The sequence below is a fragment of the Rhinolophus sinicus genome, chromosome 13 (assembly GCF_057876585.1).
Source record: "Rhinolophus sinicus isolate RSI-liver-muscle chromosome 13, RSI-T2T, whole genome shotgun sequence".
NCBI lineage: Eukaryota > Metazoa > Chordata > Mammalia > Chiroptera > Rhinolophidae > Rhinolophus > Rhinolophus sinicus.
In genome coordinates, this window is record NC_142513.1 from 26,437,724 (window position 1) to 26,456,574 (window position 18,851).

Consider the following 18,851-nt stretch of genomic DNA (forward strand, 5'->3'; position numbering starts at 1 on the left):
TCTGCCTCCACACTTCACCTCCTGGAGATCGGTGTTTTTAAAAACCTTCTTCAAGGTTTCCGGGGGAAGCGTCTGTCAAGACATTCTGCCTAAATAGAAATCGGTTTTGAAAGGTGCCCTTGCGCACACAAACTCTAACTCACACACTCATGCGTCATCCGAATGTTCCAAGGTTAACATGAATGACTTTTGGCTGTTGGACTGCGTTTGATTACCCTGACCGTGACTCTCCCAGATGGCACTCCCAGAACAGTAGATGCGAGAATTGGTGAGGTAGAGCGTCCCGTAAAGGAACGCTCTGACAAGTTCATTCCCGCAGAGACCAAAGGTCTAAGAGTGTTATTCACCCCAGGGGTACCTGCATCTTAAATTCTGTTTCACCCAGGAGAGGGCAATGCCTAACCCCACAGAGTACCTAGGATGAGTTTGCAGCATTAGAATTCAGAGGCTATGTGCTCATACAAATAGAAAGACCATTCATTCAGGGCAACCAAGAAGGATGTCTCGAACATGAGGGATACAGTAGTGAACAAGACAGACGAGACCTCTGTTTTCTGGGAGCTTCCATTGTAGAAGGGGAGACAGACAACAAACAAACAGATAAACAAGACAGTGTTGGACAGAACTGAGTGAAGTCGATGAAACAAAGCAATGTGATAAAGCGCTGAAGAATGGTTGATTCTTGATCAGGGTATTGCTACACAGATGTATGCATTTGTCAAAACTCTCCAAGCTGTACACTTAAGACAGGTGTATTTCATTGTATGTAGATTTTATCCTAATAAAACACTTTTTAAAGTAATGAAAAGAGTGACTGGGGAAGGAGGACATTACTAGGGTGATCAGGATGGCCTCTTTGCAAAAGGGACATTTGAGCTGAGACTTGCAACACGAGAATGAGGGAGCCATGGCAAAACCTGGTGTCCCGTCCTGCCAAGATACTGCAGAAAGAGACACCTATGTATTCAGAGAATCCAAGTTGAGATGTGTTGAGGGTGTGGGGAGGCAGGTGTAAGCAAGGGGAGCAGGAAAATAGGTGTGTGAGATGAGGCCAGGGCTGGTGAAAAGGGCCTTGAAGACTGTGTAGGAGTTCATTCTAGGTGCAGTTGGAAGCCAATGGGGGACCAGATGGAGGAACGATAGAGCCCCTCAACCTGAGGGGCCCCAGGGCCATCTCCAGGCAAAGTCTAAGGAAGAGGGAGAAGGAAGAAGCCAAGCTGAGCAGCTACCTGAGGACTTGTTGTAGGAGTGGCCTGGGCAGCAGGTAGGCAACTGTTTAGGGAGGGCATTGTGGTCACAGGTGGAAAACATAGCAAGGCCTAGAAGAATCAGGAAGAGCCAGGTTCACCTGGAGGGTCCCAAGGCCTGGGGTGATCAGCAAGTAGGCACCAATGTATGCCCCCAAAATGAGCTCCAGGAACAAAGCCAAAAGGTGAGTGAGAAGAAAAGGGAAAGGCCGAATGCTTTGTGCTGGAAGAGTACTACTCAGTGACTGCCCTGAGTTCCATAAATACCTCCTCCCAGGAGTCCACAGGCCATCCCGTGGACCACAGCCTAAGGAAGCCCGGTGATCCAGAGAACAGATGCCTGGTTGGTCCAAACGGTGCGTAAATTAAGCCATGGGTCTACGGGGCAAAAGTTTTCTGTAATGTGGGCAAATGGCTGAAAACTCAGTAGTGTGTCCCCAAAATGCTTTCACTCATTATTTCTGCCTGGCCTTTGGGTCAATAGTTGTGTGCACTGAGAATAATGAAGGAAGCCAACTGAAAGGTGCCCCCCAAATACTTAGTGGCCTGGACTCCTTAGAGAAGGAAAAGCCAAGTGGTACATCTGAGGTGGGGCTATCTGCTGTCATCAAGAACAGACTCATCCAAAGGGAGACAAGTTAGAGCAAATTGCACGGGTGGGAGAAAGAAAATAGAGCAATTTTAGCATACCTCTAAGGCTTACACAGAGGAGGGCTCGGCCTTCTGAATTACCAACTGGCTCTCCCCTGGGACACACTGTCTCTCCAGAACTGAAAACGCCCACTTTCTTGTCTCTCTGTGTCTGAGATCTTAATTGTTTCCAGTGTTAAATGAATGACAGGGGGAAAACACCGGAACTTTCACAATTCACTAATTGCTTTAGGAATTACTCATAAATATATGACAGTTGCCTACCTGCTGCCCAGGCCCCTCCTACCACCAGTCCTCAGGTAGCTGCTCAGCTTGGCTTCTGCCTTCTCCCTCTTCCTTAGACTTTGCCTGGAGACGGCCCTGGGGCCCCTCAGGTTGAGAAGCTCTAGCCTTCCTCTATCTGGTCCCCCACTGGCTTCCAATTGCACCCAGAATGAACTAAATATATGATGAACGTAGAGATGGCTAAGAAGAAGAGAATGATCACTGAGAAGTAGGGGTGCTAGGAGCAGGGGTCCAGGATCAGCCCTGCCTTGGCTAAAAAAGAACAAATAACTACAGTACAGCACACAGCTTAGCTTTAGAAGTCATTTTTATTACATATAGTCATATAATATAAAGGCTGGACATGGATCTCACCAAAAATTATAATTGGCACAAGAAGGTGGGGAAGGCGATGGAAAAAGATAAGACCCCAGATTAGCAAATCAGAAAGAATGACATCAGTGTGTTACTTACAGATAAAGGGGTAAACACCAAAGAATGGACATGGAGGAAAATGGGCGTGAGGCCCAGGAGGAGCAGGAGAGGGGTTTTTGTTTGACTCTTTTAACCACTCCTATGTGCATGCTCATTGCTGAAGGAAAGAGAAGATATGTTTTGGGAAAAGTTAATCCATCACAGGTAAAGGTACCATTGCCACTCCCCATCCTAGGTAAAATGTAACCTTTAACAATGATACATCCTTCTAATCTTTTTCTCTACCTTTACATGTGGAGTATTTTTGTGTGTGTATGTGATACATAAGTAGTACCATCCTGTCTGTGTCTTTTACCAACTAGCTGTTTTCACTCAACGTTACATCTTGGCACCTACTTTCAGTTATGAAATTGATTTTCTGATGAGAATATAGACTTTAATACACTTTCTCTACAAATTCTGAATAAAGAAACTATTGCGGGCCAGCTCAGTGGCTCAGGCAGTTAGAGCTCCATGCTGCTAACTCCGAAGGCTGCCGGTTCGATTCCCACATGGGCCAGTGGGCTCTCAACCACAAGGTTGCCAGTTCAATTCCTCGAGTCCCACAAGGGATGGTGGGCAGCGGCCCCTGCAACTAAGATTGAACACGGCACCTTGAGCTGAGCTGCCGCTGAGCTCATGGATAGCTCAGTTTGTTGGAATGCGTCCTCTCCACCACAAGGTTGCTAGTTCGACTCCCACAAGGAATGGTGGACTGTGCCGCCTGCAGCTAGCAACGGCAACTGGACCTGGAGCTGAGCTGTGCCCTCCACAACTAAGACTGAAAGGACAACAACTTGACTTGGAAAAAAAAGTCCTGAAAGTACACACTGTTCACCAATAAAGTCTTGTTCCCCTTTGCCAATAAAATCTTTAAAAAAAGAAAAGAAAAGAAAAGAAAAGAAAAGAAATTATTGTACACCATAAGACAAATCTTTATTACCAGGACTTTCAGCTCCTTTATGTAGTTCATTGAAACCAACTTATTATCTCTCTCTCTCTCTCTTTTTTTTTTTAAACCAGAACACTCATTGTGCGACTAATAGTTGAAATCCTTAAGATGAACTGAATGTTGCAACAGTTGCCCTTTTGGGTTTAGATTCTGTTCCTTCACGGACTCCATGCCAGAATCTGCAGTATACAACTTTTAGGTACCTCACTGGACCAGTCCCGGTAGTATTTTGTCTTTTAACTTTTGCATTCCAGTTATACTTTCTCTTCCGCTTTGCAGAGTAGCCGCATTTGCCACAGGTAGAGTTCTCAACGTGGCTAACCTTAGAGCTGCAGCGGCGGAATAATGTGTGTGTCTTATTGTGACACTTTCCAAATGATGTTCCCTTCGTCATCGGGCTTCTGTGGCCGAGATCAAAGAGATATTATCTTTTAATATGTCCAAGAAAGTCTTGTGGATCTTGAATTTTCCTGGAGATGCATTTTTGAAGCATCTTCCTTGGGGGAATAAAGCACTTTAAGGATCACTCAGCAGGATTCATTTACAGCATCCTGCATGGATTCTGGTGGCTGGCTTTTCCTTTAAGTGGCAGCTCCTGGGATTGCCCCCTCCCCCTTAATGTTCTGAATGTCACACTGACCTAAAAAGTAATGTCATGATTTTAAGGGCAGGTTACATTTAGTTTTATAAAGCCTAAAATCTGCATTATTTTCATCTTAATTCAGGGTGAATTTCAGTGATTACACTGTGAAAAACATGATGCACGGTCCTTAGGTGGATTTTTGGGCCCCAGGTCAAAAGTAGAATGAACTTCTAAAGCCTATTACTTCATCTTATTTTGCAACTAGGTCCTCCGGTGATGGGCGTGCACTTGGGGCTTAGGAATGTTGTGGTGAGGTTTTATTGTGTTCCATATCAGAGGAATCAGAGTGAGTGCCACGCTTGGGCTACCTTAATACCGCTTTATTGTAGTTCAAGGGTTTAAGGTTTAAAGTCAGGATTATTAGGGTTTAGGGCTCTGAGGATCAAAGTCCAATTTAGGTCCAAGTAAGCCTCAGTGTAATCTCTGTCACTGTTCTCATGTCATTAGGATTGTTAGGGTGAAGACATCCCATCATCAAGGGGAGAGGTGTAGGGTTAGGGTTCTGATCAGGGTGTATGTGGGTCTGCTCCAATCTCCTTTCCAGAATTTAGAATTCAGGGTCATTAATTTATGGTAATTAGACTTTAGGGTTATTGGTGTCAGGGGAGTCAGAATCACTCATACAGCGGCCCGGCCCGTTGTTGTTTGGAACTCAGGGTCTTCCAGTTCAGCATGAATAGCTTCCCTGGGTCAAGATTAAAGTCAATGTATATAAACAGAGCCCTGCTCTTTGGAGCATAGATGTTAAGTCCTTGGGGTGTGGGGTAATCAGGGTCAGGATAGACCACCAACAGTCTACTCCATTGCTTCTTACAGTTCAGGATTGCTGGGTCATCAAGGTCAAGTTCACTGGAGTTGTTAGCATTAATGTCATTGAGACTGGGAAAGTCAGGCTCATCAGATCTAGGCTCCATTGAAATATTTAAGGTCAATTTGGGTTTAGGATAATTTTGGATCTAATTGAATTGTTTAGGGAGTCTGGGGTTTTAGGTGTATTTAGGATCTCTTGGGTCCTTTAGGGTCTTTTGGACTCTTGGGGTTTAGAAGCATTTAAAGTAAATTTGAATTCTTAAGGCATTTTGGGGAGGTGTAAGATTTAAAATCTTTTAATCTATTTTGATTCTTATGGTCATTTAGATTTATTTGAGTTAGTTCAGGGTCATGTGGGATAATTTTGGGCTTAGGGGTTCAAGCATCATTTAAGAAACTTGATGTTTAGAGCTGTTTAGGATTTAGGGTTTAGTTTTGCCTAGGATCTTTGAGGACATCTTAGAATGGAGGGTGGTTTTAGCTCTCTTGGCATTCTTTTGGGTCATTTGGGCTTAGGCAGCGCCTAGCCAAGGCAGAGTTTTAAGCCCCTCCACAGATCTGCTGATCTGAATCAACATTTTAACAAGACCGTCTAAGAATCCCTCTGTTCTAGGAGGATTTAGGGTCATTTGGGATCATTTCCAGTCATTAGGGCTTAAGGGCTGTCAGACACATTAGCCACTGGATCATCGAAATGACTGGGTTCTTTAGCGTCTTTAGAATTAGGGTCATTTTTTTCATTAGAATATTTTATGCATTTAGAGTAAAAATTGTTTAGGGTTCAAAAACAAAGTCTTTTAGAGACTTCTAAGGTTTGGGTTCTTTTGGGGTACCTTTGAGCTTTTTAAGGATGGTTAATATTATTTGGCATCATTTAGTGCCATTGAAAATCGCTTAGGGCTTAAAGTCATTTTGAGTAATTTATGCCTCTTCGGGATCTTTAAGGTCCTGAAGTCTTAATAAGGGCCATTTCGGGTAGTTTAGAATCACAAAGGGTTTAGAAGCATTTGGAGTGATTTATGGATCATTCGATAGTTTAGGATGAACTAAGGTCATTTTATAGGCGATTACAGGAATTAAGTCTGTTAAGGAACTTTGGTCAAGACGGAAGGGGGGGGTTGTCAGCTTTGGCATTCTTTGCATTTTGCTATTTTTGTGTTTAGGATACATCTGGGTAGTCATTTGTTCGTTCCACAGATATTATCAAGGTGCCTGCCAAAGGTCAAGTCCTATTTGAGGTATTGGGGTTAACTTCTCAGAGTTCGGGTTCTAGTGGAGGAGATAAATAAACCAACAGATATATTCAGACAGTGAAAAGTGCTTTGAAGAAAATGGAAGTAGAGGACATCTGATTGAGGTAGGAAGCTCAGGGAAAACCTCACTAGGAAGCAAGAGCTGTGCTGAGACTTGAATCAAAAAGGAGCCAAGTATGTGATGCGCTGAGGGAAAAATGTTCCAGAAAGCGGAAAAGGTGAATGCCAAGTTTGGCATGTTTGAAGGGCAGTAGGACAGAGTGTGAATCACAGTGACTATTAAGGAGAATGGAGGCCATGGGTCCCAGGAGTAGGTGGGGTGGGACCATTTCGGTCTAAGTAGCCTGGATAAGCACTTAGCACTCTTTTAAAGGTTCAAGGTCAGTTGGGTCACTGAGTACCATGTGGGTTCTTTCGGTTTATAGTACTTTCATTCAAGGTTTAGGGCCCTCAGGGATTGTTAGGAACAATCAAGGATAATTTAGAATCGTTTATGACCATTTAGGATATTTTATCGTTGCATAGGATTTTAAAAATTCATTCAGGAACATTTAGCATAATTATTGTTGTTAAGTTTTAAACTTTTCAGGTTTTACAGTTGGTTAGGACTGTGCAAGGTTATTTAGCATTTGATGTCATTTAGAGCTTTTTAATTATATCTTGACTTCATTGAGGCTCTTTTTCAATTGTAATAGTCATTTAGGGGCTTTTTTAGAGCTTACGATCACTAAGAGTCACTTAGGATCTTTCAGCTCCCTTTAGGATCATTTGGGGTTGACTAATAACATTTAGGAATCTTAGAGTTATTTAGGATCATTTTAATTGTTTACCACGTTTAAATGTTTTACATGGGGTCATGTGTCATTGCTTAGGGTGTTTGGACTCACTTAGAATTGTTTAGGTTTTTCCGGGGAGGTGGTTCTCAAATTTGGTGCCCACAGGACTGGGAGGGAGTGGGTGGGAGGGGGAGGGACAGCCTGCTGCCAGAGCCACATCTTAGAAGCATTCAGTCAGAATCTCTTGGTATGGAATGTGGGCATCGGTGTTTCTAAAACTCCTCAGGTGACTGCCATATACAGCCACGTTGCAAAGCATCGCTTTATACTTGTTTGGAACAAGGCCACCTACTTGAATCAGCAGCATCAGCATCGCTGGAGAAATTGTCAGAGATGCAGATTTTCGGCCCCACCTTCATCTGCTGAATCAGAAACTTTGGGCGTGGAGCTCAGCAATCTGTTTTAACAAGTCCCCCAGGTGATTCTGATGACCCCTGAAGTTCAAATCCACTAGCATGGTGTTTACAAGGAGCTTTAGGATCTTTGAAGGTTTCTACGGTGTGGAGATTTTAAGGCCATTTTAGGATCACTTAGGGTAGACAAGTGGAAACCCAGGATAACATTGCCTATACATCCTGAAGGACAAGTGGTCGTGAAACCAGAGGCCAAACAAATCCGAGGGCTCGTGCTGCCTGCATAGCTCAGCCAATAGACTAACACAGGAGTTGGATCATAGAATAAGTGTTTATTATCAGAGCACCAGTGGTCTGAGAAGGCATCAGATTAACCCCTCCAAAAACTGCCCTTAACCTTCTCAGACCTGCTTGGGGTTTTTAAGGGAAAATCTGGGCATTCCTCCGGAGGCTGGAGCCTTCCTTCTGGCCACGTGATTCTCTGGTGGAGTCAGCAACCCAGGAACAATGATGGATGAGATGGTGATCAATACGCCTAAGGGTATTAATAGTAAGTATCAGGGTAATATTCTAAAACAGGGAACTGGGTGGGACAGGGGACATTCGGAGCTCTAGCCACGGGGGGGGGGGGGGGGGAATCTATTGTTAAGCTATGGGTAGTCAAGGAAAGGTGAGGCCAGGGACATGGAGAGGCCTCTACTGTGGGGGTGCCAAACGAGCCCTGTTCCAGTCGGCGCTGTATGACATCAGGACCATCCTAGTCTCCATGCAGACCCTTCTAGGAGAACCCAACATTGATAGCCCTTTGAACACACACGCTGCCAAGCTCTGGAAAAACCCCACAGACTTAAGAAGTACCTGCAAGAAAACTACTCAGAACAGGTCTCCAGCCAAGAGCCCTGACCTGGGCTATCCAGTCTCTCTCCTTGCATTGTCTTATTTTTTTCCTTAGATGGTCAGTTTTTCCCTTGATTTCTGTGTAGTGTTCTGTATCTTAAGTTATTATGGTGTCATTTTTGTTTTGTTTGTTTTTAAATTAGGTCTCTGGTTGAGCCCTTTTGATAAATATATGAAATAAATACAGTTAGGGGTTCTTTACAAAAAAAAAAAAAGGATATGTGTGCCAGCGTGGGGTGAAGCACATTTTCCAAAATCTTCCATACAAGGCCTCGGTTAGCTTGGTAGACACTGTATCTGCTACTGAATTCTTAATCAAGATAACCTCAGAATGTAAGAAACTGAAAGTAGGACAGTCTGACAGCACATTTTGGCTAACCTCAGATTTCCAGAATTTACGATAAGTTTCTTTTTCTCCTTTTGAAAGCTTTTGTTTGTCCAATGCCTGAAAGGATCATTGAGAGTTCAATTAGAAAGTAGGTTTGGTGTCCAGGGTGACTGAGCCTAAACACAAGGAATTCCCCTATTTCTCACATGGAGACTCTATCCCTCAGGGTTCTACACACTCAAGACAGCAGGGCGGCTGGTTTTCTCAAAGGTCCTGGCACTATGGACGTGATCCTCCCATTCTGGGGTCTGTGAGTGTGTGTGTGTGTGTGTGTGTGTGTGTGTGTGTGTGTGTGTGTGTGACATCTCGTATATATGTTACATTCACTCACACACACTGTTTTGGCATATAGGGACTGCATTTTAATTGCATAATGGGCCTCCTATTACAACAGTGATGTCCAAGTCTAGTGCTTAGAGAAAACTGACACCTGCGAGGAGATGAGGGCCTAGCTGGCTTTAATCTTCTGGCCATTGTTTTTGTTGTTTTTTTTGTGGATTTGCGTGTATATGTGCTTTCAGAACCTCAATATTTTTGGGTGTACTAAGCAGGAAATTTTAATCCAAAAACCAATGTAGAAACAAAAATAAAATATAAAGCAAGCCAAGTAGAAACATAAAGAAAATGTAATCCCACCACCTCGAGGTAACTTTTTTCAAAGGTTTTTATATATAGTCCTGTAATCATATTGAACACACTATTTTACTCACTTTATGTAATAATATTCTCCAAGTTTCTACATAAACTTTATATTATACTTTTAATGGCTGAATAATATTGATGTTTATGGTTTTTACTTTACCTGTAGCATTAGCACAAAAAGAAGGGAGAAAGGAAGAAAAAATCATGCTTGGCTTTTTGGTTTTTTTTTAATTGAGGCATACCTACTTGGTTTTTTATTGGGATTACTTACATAAATTTGGGGATAGCTACTATCTTTCTCATCCATAAATAAGGTATGCCTTTCCATTTAAATATTTTATCTTTTAATCTAATTTTATTGGTGATATATAGAAATAAATTTATGTATATTCATATTGTTTTATAACCTTGCAAAATGCATTTGGTATTCCTAATAATTTCTCTCTAGATTATTATGATCATTTTAAATTCAACTTTTACTTGTTGGTTTCTTTTAATGGGTCATGGATATTATAATTTGCTCTTTTTACTTAGTTAACTCAGGAGCTTTTGACCAAACTACTTAATTTTTATTTTTTGGTGACAACTTGTGTTATTGCCAAAATTTGGTTAAGGAACTTTAACAATTTAAGTGAGCAATGCATTACATTTCTGCAAATATGTCCTTTACCTTTAGAATCTTTCCTTGGGATCATTTTGGATCCCAGGCTTTTTATAGCCCTAGACATTCAATATTCACTATACGTGGGAGTTCTCATCAGCAGTTTGTTCCCGAAATTATACCCTAGACATCTCTGAGACATAATTACTTTCCATTCGCAAGACATACCCACGCTATCCTGTTCCTTGTACCCCAAATTTGGTTCCTGCTTCCCTCCCAGGGGCCCAGGTTTCTCTCAGTGTAAAAAACCCCAATTTGGGTGCTTCTGACCCTTAGATAGTTCTGCAGGTGAGCACAGGGTGACATTCAAAGTCACAAGTTAATGCTAATGTATCCAATTTTAGAACTCCATGAACAGAAATGGATTTTTAATGTAAGAACATTTAAATAAGCATTATCAAAACATTTATATATTTTTATATTGATACCCCTATTATATCTTGCCTTCCACCAAAACTTGTGTTTAGATTTCAGTCCCATCCTAAAATTTAAAAATAACTTAAAACTTATAAAGTTTAAAATTTTATACTTTATAAAACTTTAAATTTTTCCAATTTATGACTTCATCTTAAGAACCTTAAAATTATGTATCTGCTTTTTGGCCCATGTGTAGAACAACCATATTTATCACTCATCCTGGGACATTTTGAGAGAAATAGAGGGTGCTAATAATTACACTAGAACAATAGACATAACTGGTACTGTCCTGGGCAAACTAGGATTTATAGTCCCTACCAATGGGCTCATACTTTTAAAACATTTAAAGTTAACTTACATACTTATAAAATATATACTTATATAAAGTTAAGTTCCATACTTATATAACTTATATACTTAAATTAAATCATAAGTAATAATTTTGTTTTGCATGGTTTTAAAATGAAAAGAGGAACATCAATTTTACGCAAGTTCAATTTTCAGTAGGTTTGCTTGCATCTAAGCCTCTCAGCCAAACCTATTCAAATGTATTCAAAACTTCACAGTAAAGTCTTGTGCTCACAGCAAACTCCATTCAATAATAACTTCATTACCTAAAATAGACAACACCAAATTATTTCATGAAATCTGTTTCCATAAAGCAAGCCAAGAACTGCGGGCTCCTTTGGCAGAAGGCTATTAGCATTTCTTGGATGATCTTAGGCACTCTAGCTTCTATATGGCTCACTGCCTGATTTGGGGTCTCAGTGGGGCCCCAAACAAACCATTTATCTTTTGTCTGTGCTGCCTACATCCACATGCTGTGCAGTACAAAAACCTTACTACCCTGGAAGTGTTAACCGTCTGCCCATCTATTTCCCCGTTTCGTTAATTCAGCAACCAAAAAGCTGTTACTTGGAGTGAAAACTCTAACTATAGGAAATGAAAACAACATTTAAAAGAAATAGTGATTTAACCAAACTTTTCTCTTTAAAAAAAATGTGTGTGTGTGTGTGTGTGTGTGTGTATGCATTGTTTGTGGGCATTGTTAAAAACCTTATCTTGGTGGTTACCTTTTTCTAGAGATCAAATTATATTGGTCATTATTTATGCTCCATGGCCAGTTTCCTAGGAAGACAAGTGTCAATCACCTATTCAAACGTTGAGAACCAACCATATAACCCGTTACCCTGTTTCCCAGAAAAACAGAACCAATAGATGTGTATACATAGAGGGAGATTTACTTTAAGGAATTGGCTCATACAATTATGGAGGCTGGCAAGCCAGAAATCTGCAAGGTAGCCATACAAGGCTGGAGCCCCAGGGAAAAGCTGATGTTGAAGCTCAAGTCCAAAGGCCGGCTGGAGGTAGAATTCCCTCTCCCTCAGGGGAATCAGTCTTTTGCTCTTAAGTCCTTCAACTGATTGGATGAGGTCCAACCACATTGTGGAGGGAAATACACTTCACTCAAAGTCTGATTTAAATGTTAATCTGCTCTTTAAAAATACTTTCACAGCACCTAGATTAGTGTTTGACCACATATCTGGGTACCGTAGCCTCGCCAAGTTGATACATGAAATTAACCATAGGGTGGAAATTGGACCCTCGTCTGAGGTCTTATACTTGGTGACTCCTGGGGGACTGCCTCCAATAGAGGCAAGCCCAGGTCCCCACACCCCCACAGAGTAATTTAGCTATTTTATAGATGAGAAAACCAAGTCCTAGAAAAAGCTTCAGTGAGTGGGTCCCAAAAACCCAGAGGTAAAGTCAGGACAAAAATCCAGCCTCACTGAACAGTAGTTCCTAGTTCTTTCTACTGTAACTCCTATCTCCACCAGGGCCTGAACTCAAGACTCACACAGGGATATTCTCATTTCACTTACCTGAAATATTACAGCCAAGTCTGAGCCCATGCAAACCATAAACTCTGGGAAAAAGAAATAAACTTTTCTCCCGGGTGTACCTTCGCATTCCTATCCATAGCCCTCCCATAATTCAGAGGCTCCCCGCCCAGCAGACACACACAGTCCAAACCACAGGGAACTTCCCTTTGAAAAGTGCTTTATTCAACAACATCTAAGTGAGGTGCATTAAAACATATCAAAATGTTACAAAAAGTCATGGCTCCCTACAGAGGCCTTGTCAAATTATGTTAAAATACCTAAACACATCAGTTTATAATCTCAGAACCAAACACTGAACCGTTGGTCATGTACCATTGCTAAAAGGCAAGTTATGATTAAGAAAAGAACACTTCACAAAGCTAAAACAAGTGGGGAAACCCTTAAAAAACACTAGCAAAAACACACCAGAAAGCAACAGTCTGGGAAACAGGTCTGTCTGCCATCAGAGATCGGATGCTTTCCCTTACCAGCTCGTCCATGTCTTGTGCTCGGTTAAACCACAGGGGGGCGCTGTAACCTCCCGGTGACATGGTGAACACGCAATCACGCACGAAGGGGTGCCAGATTCATTTTTATTTCTACCTCACTAGGAGATCATTTTCCATCTCATCTAATTCAAGCAAGACTGTAAAACAATTTGGGGTTCGAAAATGCTGCTCAGGGGTGCTTGAGGAGATCTCCTGTGTATCCTATCTCAGCCCCCACATTGTGGTTTGGTGACTGAGACTCTGAAATTCCCTTGCTCATACAGAAATTTCTCTCTTGGAGATGCATTTATCACACCATGTGTTTCGTGCTACAGAGCTTTGAAATAACTTTTTTTTTTTTTTTTTTTTTGTCGTTTTAAAGAGAGTTTCTCTTTTCTTAAGAGAGCTTCTTGCCCTTTTGTGGCTCAGTCCATCCTCCTGACCCCGAAATAACCACCCAGCTCCACCGAATTCTTGTCAAGATGTTTGCATCGGAGCACAGGATTCTTTTTGTTGTTGTTGTTGGTCATTATTGCCAAAATCTTACTTACACTGATGATGAAATGTCTTTATCAGGAGATCTCTAGAAGAGAGTATGGTTTTCTTTCCAGTAGGTAGGAGGGAAGGGTGAAAATATTTCTCTTTGAAGGCTCAAACCAAAATCTGACCTCAAGTTTTAGCATTTTTCACATGGGTGGGTGGCTAACCTGAGATCCTCTCACTTCAACCTCAAATCTAGGTTAAAGTCCTTCCGGCCTGGACACCCACGTGCACACTTCTCACCATCATCACAGCCAAGACCATTCTTTGTGCTTTTCAGTCCCTCCCCAAGATAATCCCACCACCCCATTTAACTCATCACCTTCCCACTAATGTGATCACAGAGAATGGGACCTTGTGCTTAATTCCACCATCACCTAGGGGAACAGACCCCCTTCCCAGCCAGATGGACTGAGGTTTTTCTTCATTTGATCACCTTGCAACATAAGCCCCTGACAAAAGAAAGCAGATGTGGCTATACTGCTTTTCACAAATGGAGGGGGAAATCCTATAAATTGGCCTTTTGTTCTTCACATAATTTCAGGTTCATTGCACACAATTACATAAACCCACACAAATTGGTCCAGGAGTTCAAAGCTGCAGGGCTATGTGATACCAGTGAGAAAATCTGGCTCCACATGGCAGAGGTATCTCTGTTTCAGCTGCTGCTGTTTCAAAGAACCTTTCCAAAATTCCCGGTCAGGTTATTAGGGTGTGAGAAATGATCTCTAAACAGGGTGGACCAAAATAGAAAAGTGTGGCCTGCATTAAATGGAATGTATTGTGTAAGACGATTTCCCCTCACTTCCACCCCGACCCCCATCTTTAAAGAGCCAAGTCTACCTTATCACTTTCTCAGAAAATGATCCGGAAAACCTGACATTTGACAACATGCCCATATTCAACACCATCGTAGAGCTAGTGCAAATTACAGGGAACTTTCATAAATCAGAAATAGCTGTCCCATAAAAGTCAGTGGTTAGTATTTGCTTGGTGGAAATTCTTCTCCCTGGCCCTCCAAGGAGAATTGTTGTGGCCAACAAAGGCTTTGAACATTCAAAATAAAAATAACGGGAAGAAAAGTTTTCCAAGCCATTTTCTCAAATGCAAAACTCAGGAAGTATGTCTGCATTCACAAAACTGTTCTTTCCCATGGATAACAAAGGAAGTCTCCCCTCCACCCTTTTTTCCCCAATTCTGTGCATTTTGCAAAGCCCACCGAGGTATATGATTGAGACTAAGGCCTCCAGATTTTCAGTCCACACCCCACTGGGCTGGTGGTGCTGCCCCACAGAAGAGGTAGCCTTGCTAATAGACCCCTGGGAGAATGCCAGGTTGCAGCATGCCATCTTCTTGAAAGTCAACAATAAGACCACAGCTGTGAGCCATTTAAAGAGTCTGTGGAGGCCACAGGGGCAAGAAAGGAGCAGGAGGGTGCCTGAGTCAGGAACGGCTCTGCTGCAAAGATCCACCTTCCTTACAGACATCGACCATTGGTTCTCCTTTCCTCAACTGGCCAGCTCTCCAAACTATTCTTGGAGAAGAAGTAGAGAAGAGATGGGGAGCATCCGTACCCCAATAAGGCTCAGAGACGCCAGCTGTCAGGAGTTCCTGGTCTTGCTTGGTTGATCTCCATAGCCAGGCATCCTGCTCCAAGCTTGTGTCTGTCCCTCTTCAAACAGTCTCAGTTGCACTGGCATCCAGCTGCCCGCCGGCATTCTTCCCGATGGCGGCTACAGGGGACAAATTAGCCCTGACCTTTTCCTCCCATTGGGGTCTGCTCTAAAGATCACTCAGGTGGCTGCTTAGAGAAGCTGAAAGAGAAGCTCTATCCTCCCTCTGCACCTTCAGAGAGCAGCCCAAAGGGCTTCCCTGAACCCATGCTCGGTCATTAGCAGGATGAGTCCTCATTCTTGGAGTCCATGTCCACACACAAGGAGAGGGAAACTTGCAAGAATCCAACTTTGGAAAGAAGAAAGCCTTGACTTCCAACACACAGAAGTGCAGCTTCAAGTGCAGCGAGACCCCTTGATGATGGGAAAATGGGCTGGGCTCACAGGCACCTGTCATGTCTGCAAGGAGCCACTACATTTCCCTAAGGAGGGACACTGCCTGGCCACCACCGCAGGACAAGCCCAGGCCTAGGTTACAATAACCAGTTAGCGCCATGTGCAAACCAGAGAGGTCTGTCTCATGAGATCCTCCCTTCAACTCAAGGAGGCACCAAAGAGTTGGGGTCAGCAGCTTGCGTGCTGAGAAACATCAGGCTCCCCTCCTGTCTCCTGGAGGTGGCCATGGAGACAAGGACACAGGCAGAATCCACTCTCCACAGGCATCTACATAGATCATCATATACATCTTTGTTATTTAAAATGGAAGTTTCCAGTGTAAAAACTTGTGGGCTTATTGCATCTACCCCACTGATGATTTATCTTTCTCTTTCCATCAGACGTGCCCCAAGTGCGTGGGGCTATTATTTTGTTAATTTCCAAGGATCTCACATTTGCAGATCTTCTAGGCATAGAGAGAGAATTTCTACTAATGTATACATACCTCAAGCTTGCTGAGGTGAGCTTGCTGAGCCCCTTCCCCCTTTTAAGCATGGGCAGATATGTGTGGCTGCTCCCTGGCACTTGAGGGGGGAAATTTTTTTTCAGCCTAAAACTCCTCAGATAGGTGACTCCTCTGATTTTGCTGCCCACGAGCAGCATATCCGCCAGCCTTGTGGCACTTGTGCTGGTTGTCTGGAATTTAATTGCATGTGAATGTATCAGGTAGGCACGTGGACATATACTATGTGTGCACACATCTGCAGACTTGCGTGCACGCACACACATACATTTTGGGTCCTCTTTATAACAAAAATCCAAAGTCTTTGTGGATGAAAGAAAGGAAAAGCTCCGATGTCCAAGGATGAAGAGCTGTCTGCTGGCTTCTCCATCCTGCTCCAGGCAGCAAATGCTGGCTTTCTGAGCGCTGGAGACGTTTGCATCTCAACATTTCTGTGGAAGGAAGGCATCCAGTTTCCTGTGGGTCTTCTCATGTCAATAGCAGTTATTGTGGTGTCTGGATCCCCTCTTTCTCGTGGCTCAGATTGTTTCTGGGGTTTCGGCTATCTCCTCCAGTCTCTGCCGGATCATTAGCCGGAGCACGGTGTACCTGGGGACAGAAACAGCTGCAGTGGGAGCGGAAAGCAACACACACCTCTTCTTGATCCTACTTCCCAACTCGGGTCGCAGTGTGGACTAACTGTCCTGTGCTTTGGCTTCTGCCTTTGGCCCACTTCTTCACTACTTTGCTGCAGGATGACAGGGACTGAAGAGGCTAACTCCAAACTAGATTATTTTACTATAGTCACAAAATCTGGCAAAGAAGGATGAGAGGGTGAAATACAACAGGAACAATAATAAGGGTTCCATTAACTGAGTGCTTACTATGCCCCGGGCACTGTGCATAGTACTTTATGTGCACGGTAACATATAATCCTCATCTAGGCTGGACCATATGAAATTGCCATTATTTCACCATTTTGTGTGTGTGTGTGTGTGTGTGTGTGTGTGTGTGTGTGTGTGTGTTGGAGGGGGTACCTACAAAATGGCAGCTTCATGTGGTTCAACCTCATATCAGTACCTGCATTTTTCAGTTGCCACAGCAACTACCAGGCATGGAGGTCCATGGCTTGTTGGTGAGTGCAGTATCCCTATCCCTTCCCTGAACTATGGCAAGGTAGAATCTGGAGTGGGCACCCTTGTGTACAGGGCTAAACGGGACATTCCTTATGTTTGGGGCTTTGCACTGCACAGCAAAAGCTATTTTTAAAGTTCGGCCAATAGTAAGTATTCAATACATGTTAACTGCTATCATACTAGTTATTATCACTGATACAGCAAATATAGCATTGGCTTTTTTCTCTAGGGGCAAAAATCAATCAATTGTTCTACCATAGCCATAAAACACAGCCTATTTTATGACTAAACAAGGTCAGAAAAAAAATCATAAAATCCTCTTTAGAGAGAAGTTTTACTGGGCTTTTCAACCCCGTACAATTTCCACAAGAGAAATGTTAAGAGAGGAGGAAGGGTGCAAGGAAAGGACTTTAGAGGTAGGTTGCTCAGACTACTTGCCACTGCTAAGACAACGTTCCTCAAATCCCCGGAACATTTTAACGTCCCACATCAAAATAAGAAACTGCCATGAGAAGCAGAGAGACCAAGACACTGAAGTTTCATGTCCCCACCGGAGATCTGGATTCATCCATGGGAAGCCCCCTGAAGAAGATCGCTAAGATCCAGGCCCATGCAGCAGCTCAGCACAGTCCCTGCAAGTCAGCTGAACAGGGAGCCCTCTCACTGAGGCCCCAGGAGAAACCCAACCAGCCACCTGGGGCCTCACTTACTTGCGCATCAGCTTCTTTACTTCCCGATCTTCTTCCTCTTGGAGTTTCTGAATGAAGCTTTTAAGGACAGGCATCTCGAACTTTATATACTGGGCCACCTGGGGAGGAAGAAGTAAGTCTGGGGTGTATGCCCCCTCCCAGCATTAATCCAATACCTTTTGGCGACTCTCATGTAAGGGACAAAGCCTTGGGAAATCCATTTCTGCACAAACCCAGGATTTCCCTAAAGGCAGAGCCAAGCCTCATTCTTCTCAAGGCTGAACAAGAGTCTACAATGAAGATCGCTTCATTCACCTGACATATCTCATAACGTCTCTTTTATCTCATGTATCCACTCTATGACAAGCTGGTGGCAAACATGGAACAGCACTTTCTCCTGATTCTGTGATGCAGACAAAGCCCTGAACCCACAATATTTAACACACCTCTCTGTTCTCCCCTAACAGAATTTAAGGAACCATGGTTCAGAATGTGTCTCAGGTCTCAAACAGGCATCCAAATGTGAACTTGATCCTGAGAGGCTGTGAGGGTGGGGTGGCTCCCAGGTGAGCTGAAGTTAACAAGCAGCCCCTCCTCCCCCACCAGAATCCTTACCCTACTCTATCCACTCTTTCCCATAGGAGAAGTATATTTCTCCACCCTACTCATGTTGGGCTTGGCTATGTGACTTGCTTTGGCCAATGAAATGTATATGGAAGACATGACATACAGCAAATCTGAGTAGAGGCTTCAAATGAACTTATATAGTTGGCCTGGTTTCCTGCACTCCAGCCATCCACCATGAGAAGCATGCCCCAGGTAGCCACTGCCCCTTGAGCCTGGGTCTCTGATGAGACATGCAATGCAGACCCTCAACCCACAGCCTAGAGCAAAACTGCTCTACCAGCCTACAGAATCCTGAATGAAAAAGTACATGTTTGCTGTTGTAAGCAGTTAAGATTTGGGGATGTGTCTTATTCTAGCAGAAGCTGACATACACAAGATCAGGTAAAATCACTGCTAATTTCTTAAAGTTGCTAAGAGAAGGTTTGCAGAAACTTCTCAGCCTTCTTGTAG

General features: G+C 43.2%; 2 protein-coding genes across 3 annotated transcripts in view; both read right to left on the reverse strand.

Annotated features, from left to right (window-relative positions):
• Nucleotides 1-2,525: 2,525 nt before the first annotated feature.
• LOC141568320 (large ribosomal subunit protein eL37-like) lies at nt 2,526-12,393 on the reverse strand. Its single transcript, XM_088789251.1, has one exon. It carries the CDS (start codon nt 3,980-3,982, stop codon nt 3,692-3,694), a length of 291 nt encoding a protein of 96 aa, XP_088645377.1. The 5' UTR covers nt 3,983-12,393; the 3' UTR covers nt 2,526-3,691.
• Nucleotides 12,394-12,532: 139 nt separating this feature from the next.
• The window catches only part of RASSF2 (Ras association domain family member 2), a 36,083-nt gene continuing 29,764 nt past the window's right edge, over nt 12,533-18,851 (reverse strand). For both annotated transcript variants that reach the window (XM_019733778.3, XM_019733779.3), the window contains exons 10-11: nt 17,796-17,893; nt 12,533-16,558 (exon numbers count right to left, since the gene is read on the reverse strand). In XM_019733778.3, the coding sequence (XP_019589337.1) occupies nt 16,489-16,558; nt 17,796-17,893 (168 nt within the window). In that variant the 3' untranslated portion in view covers nt 12,533-16,488. The remainder of the gene's footprint in view (nt 16,559-17,795; nt 17,894-18,851) is intronic.

Coding starts and splice junctions, on each gene's coding strand:
- LOC141568320 (XM_088789251.1), bottom strand. CDS start 3,982: ATGACGAAGGGAACATCATTTGGAAAGTGTCACAATAAGACACACACA.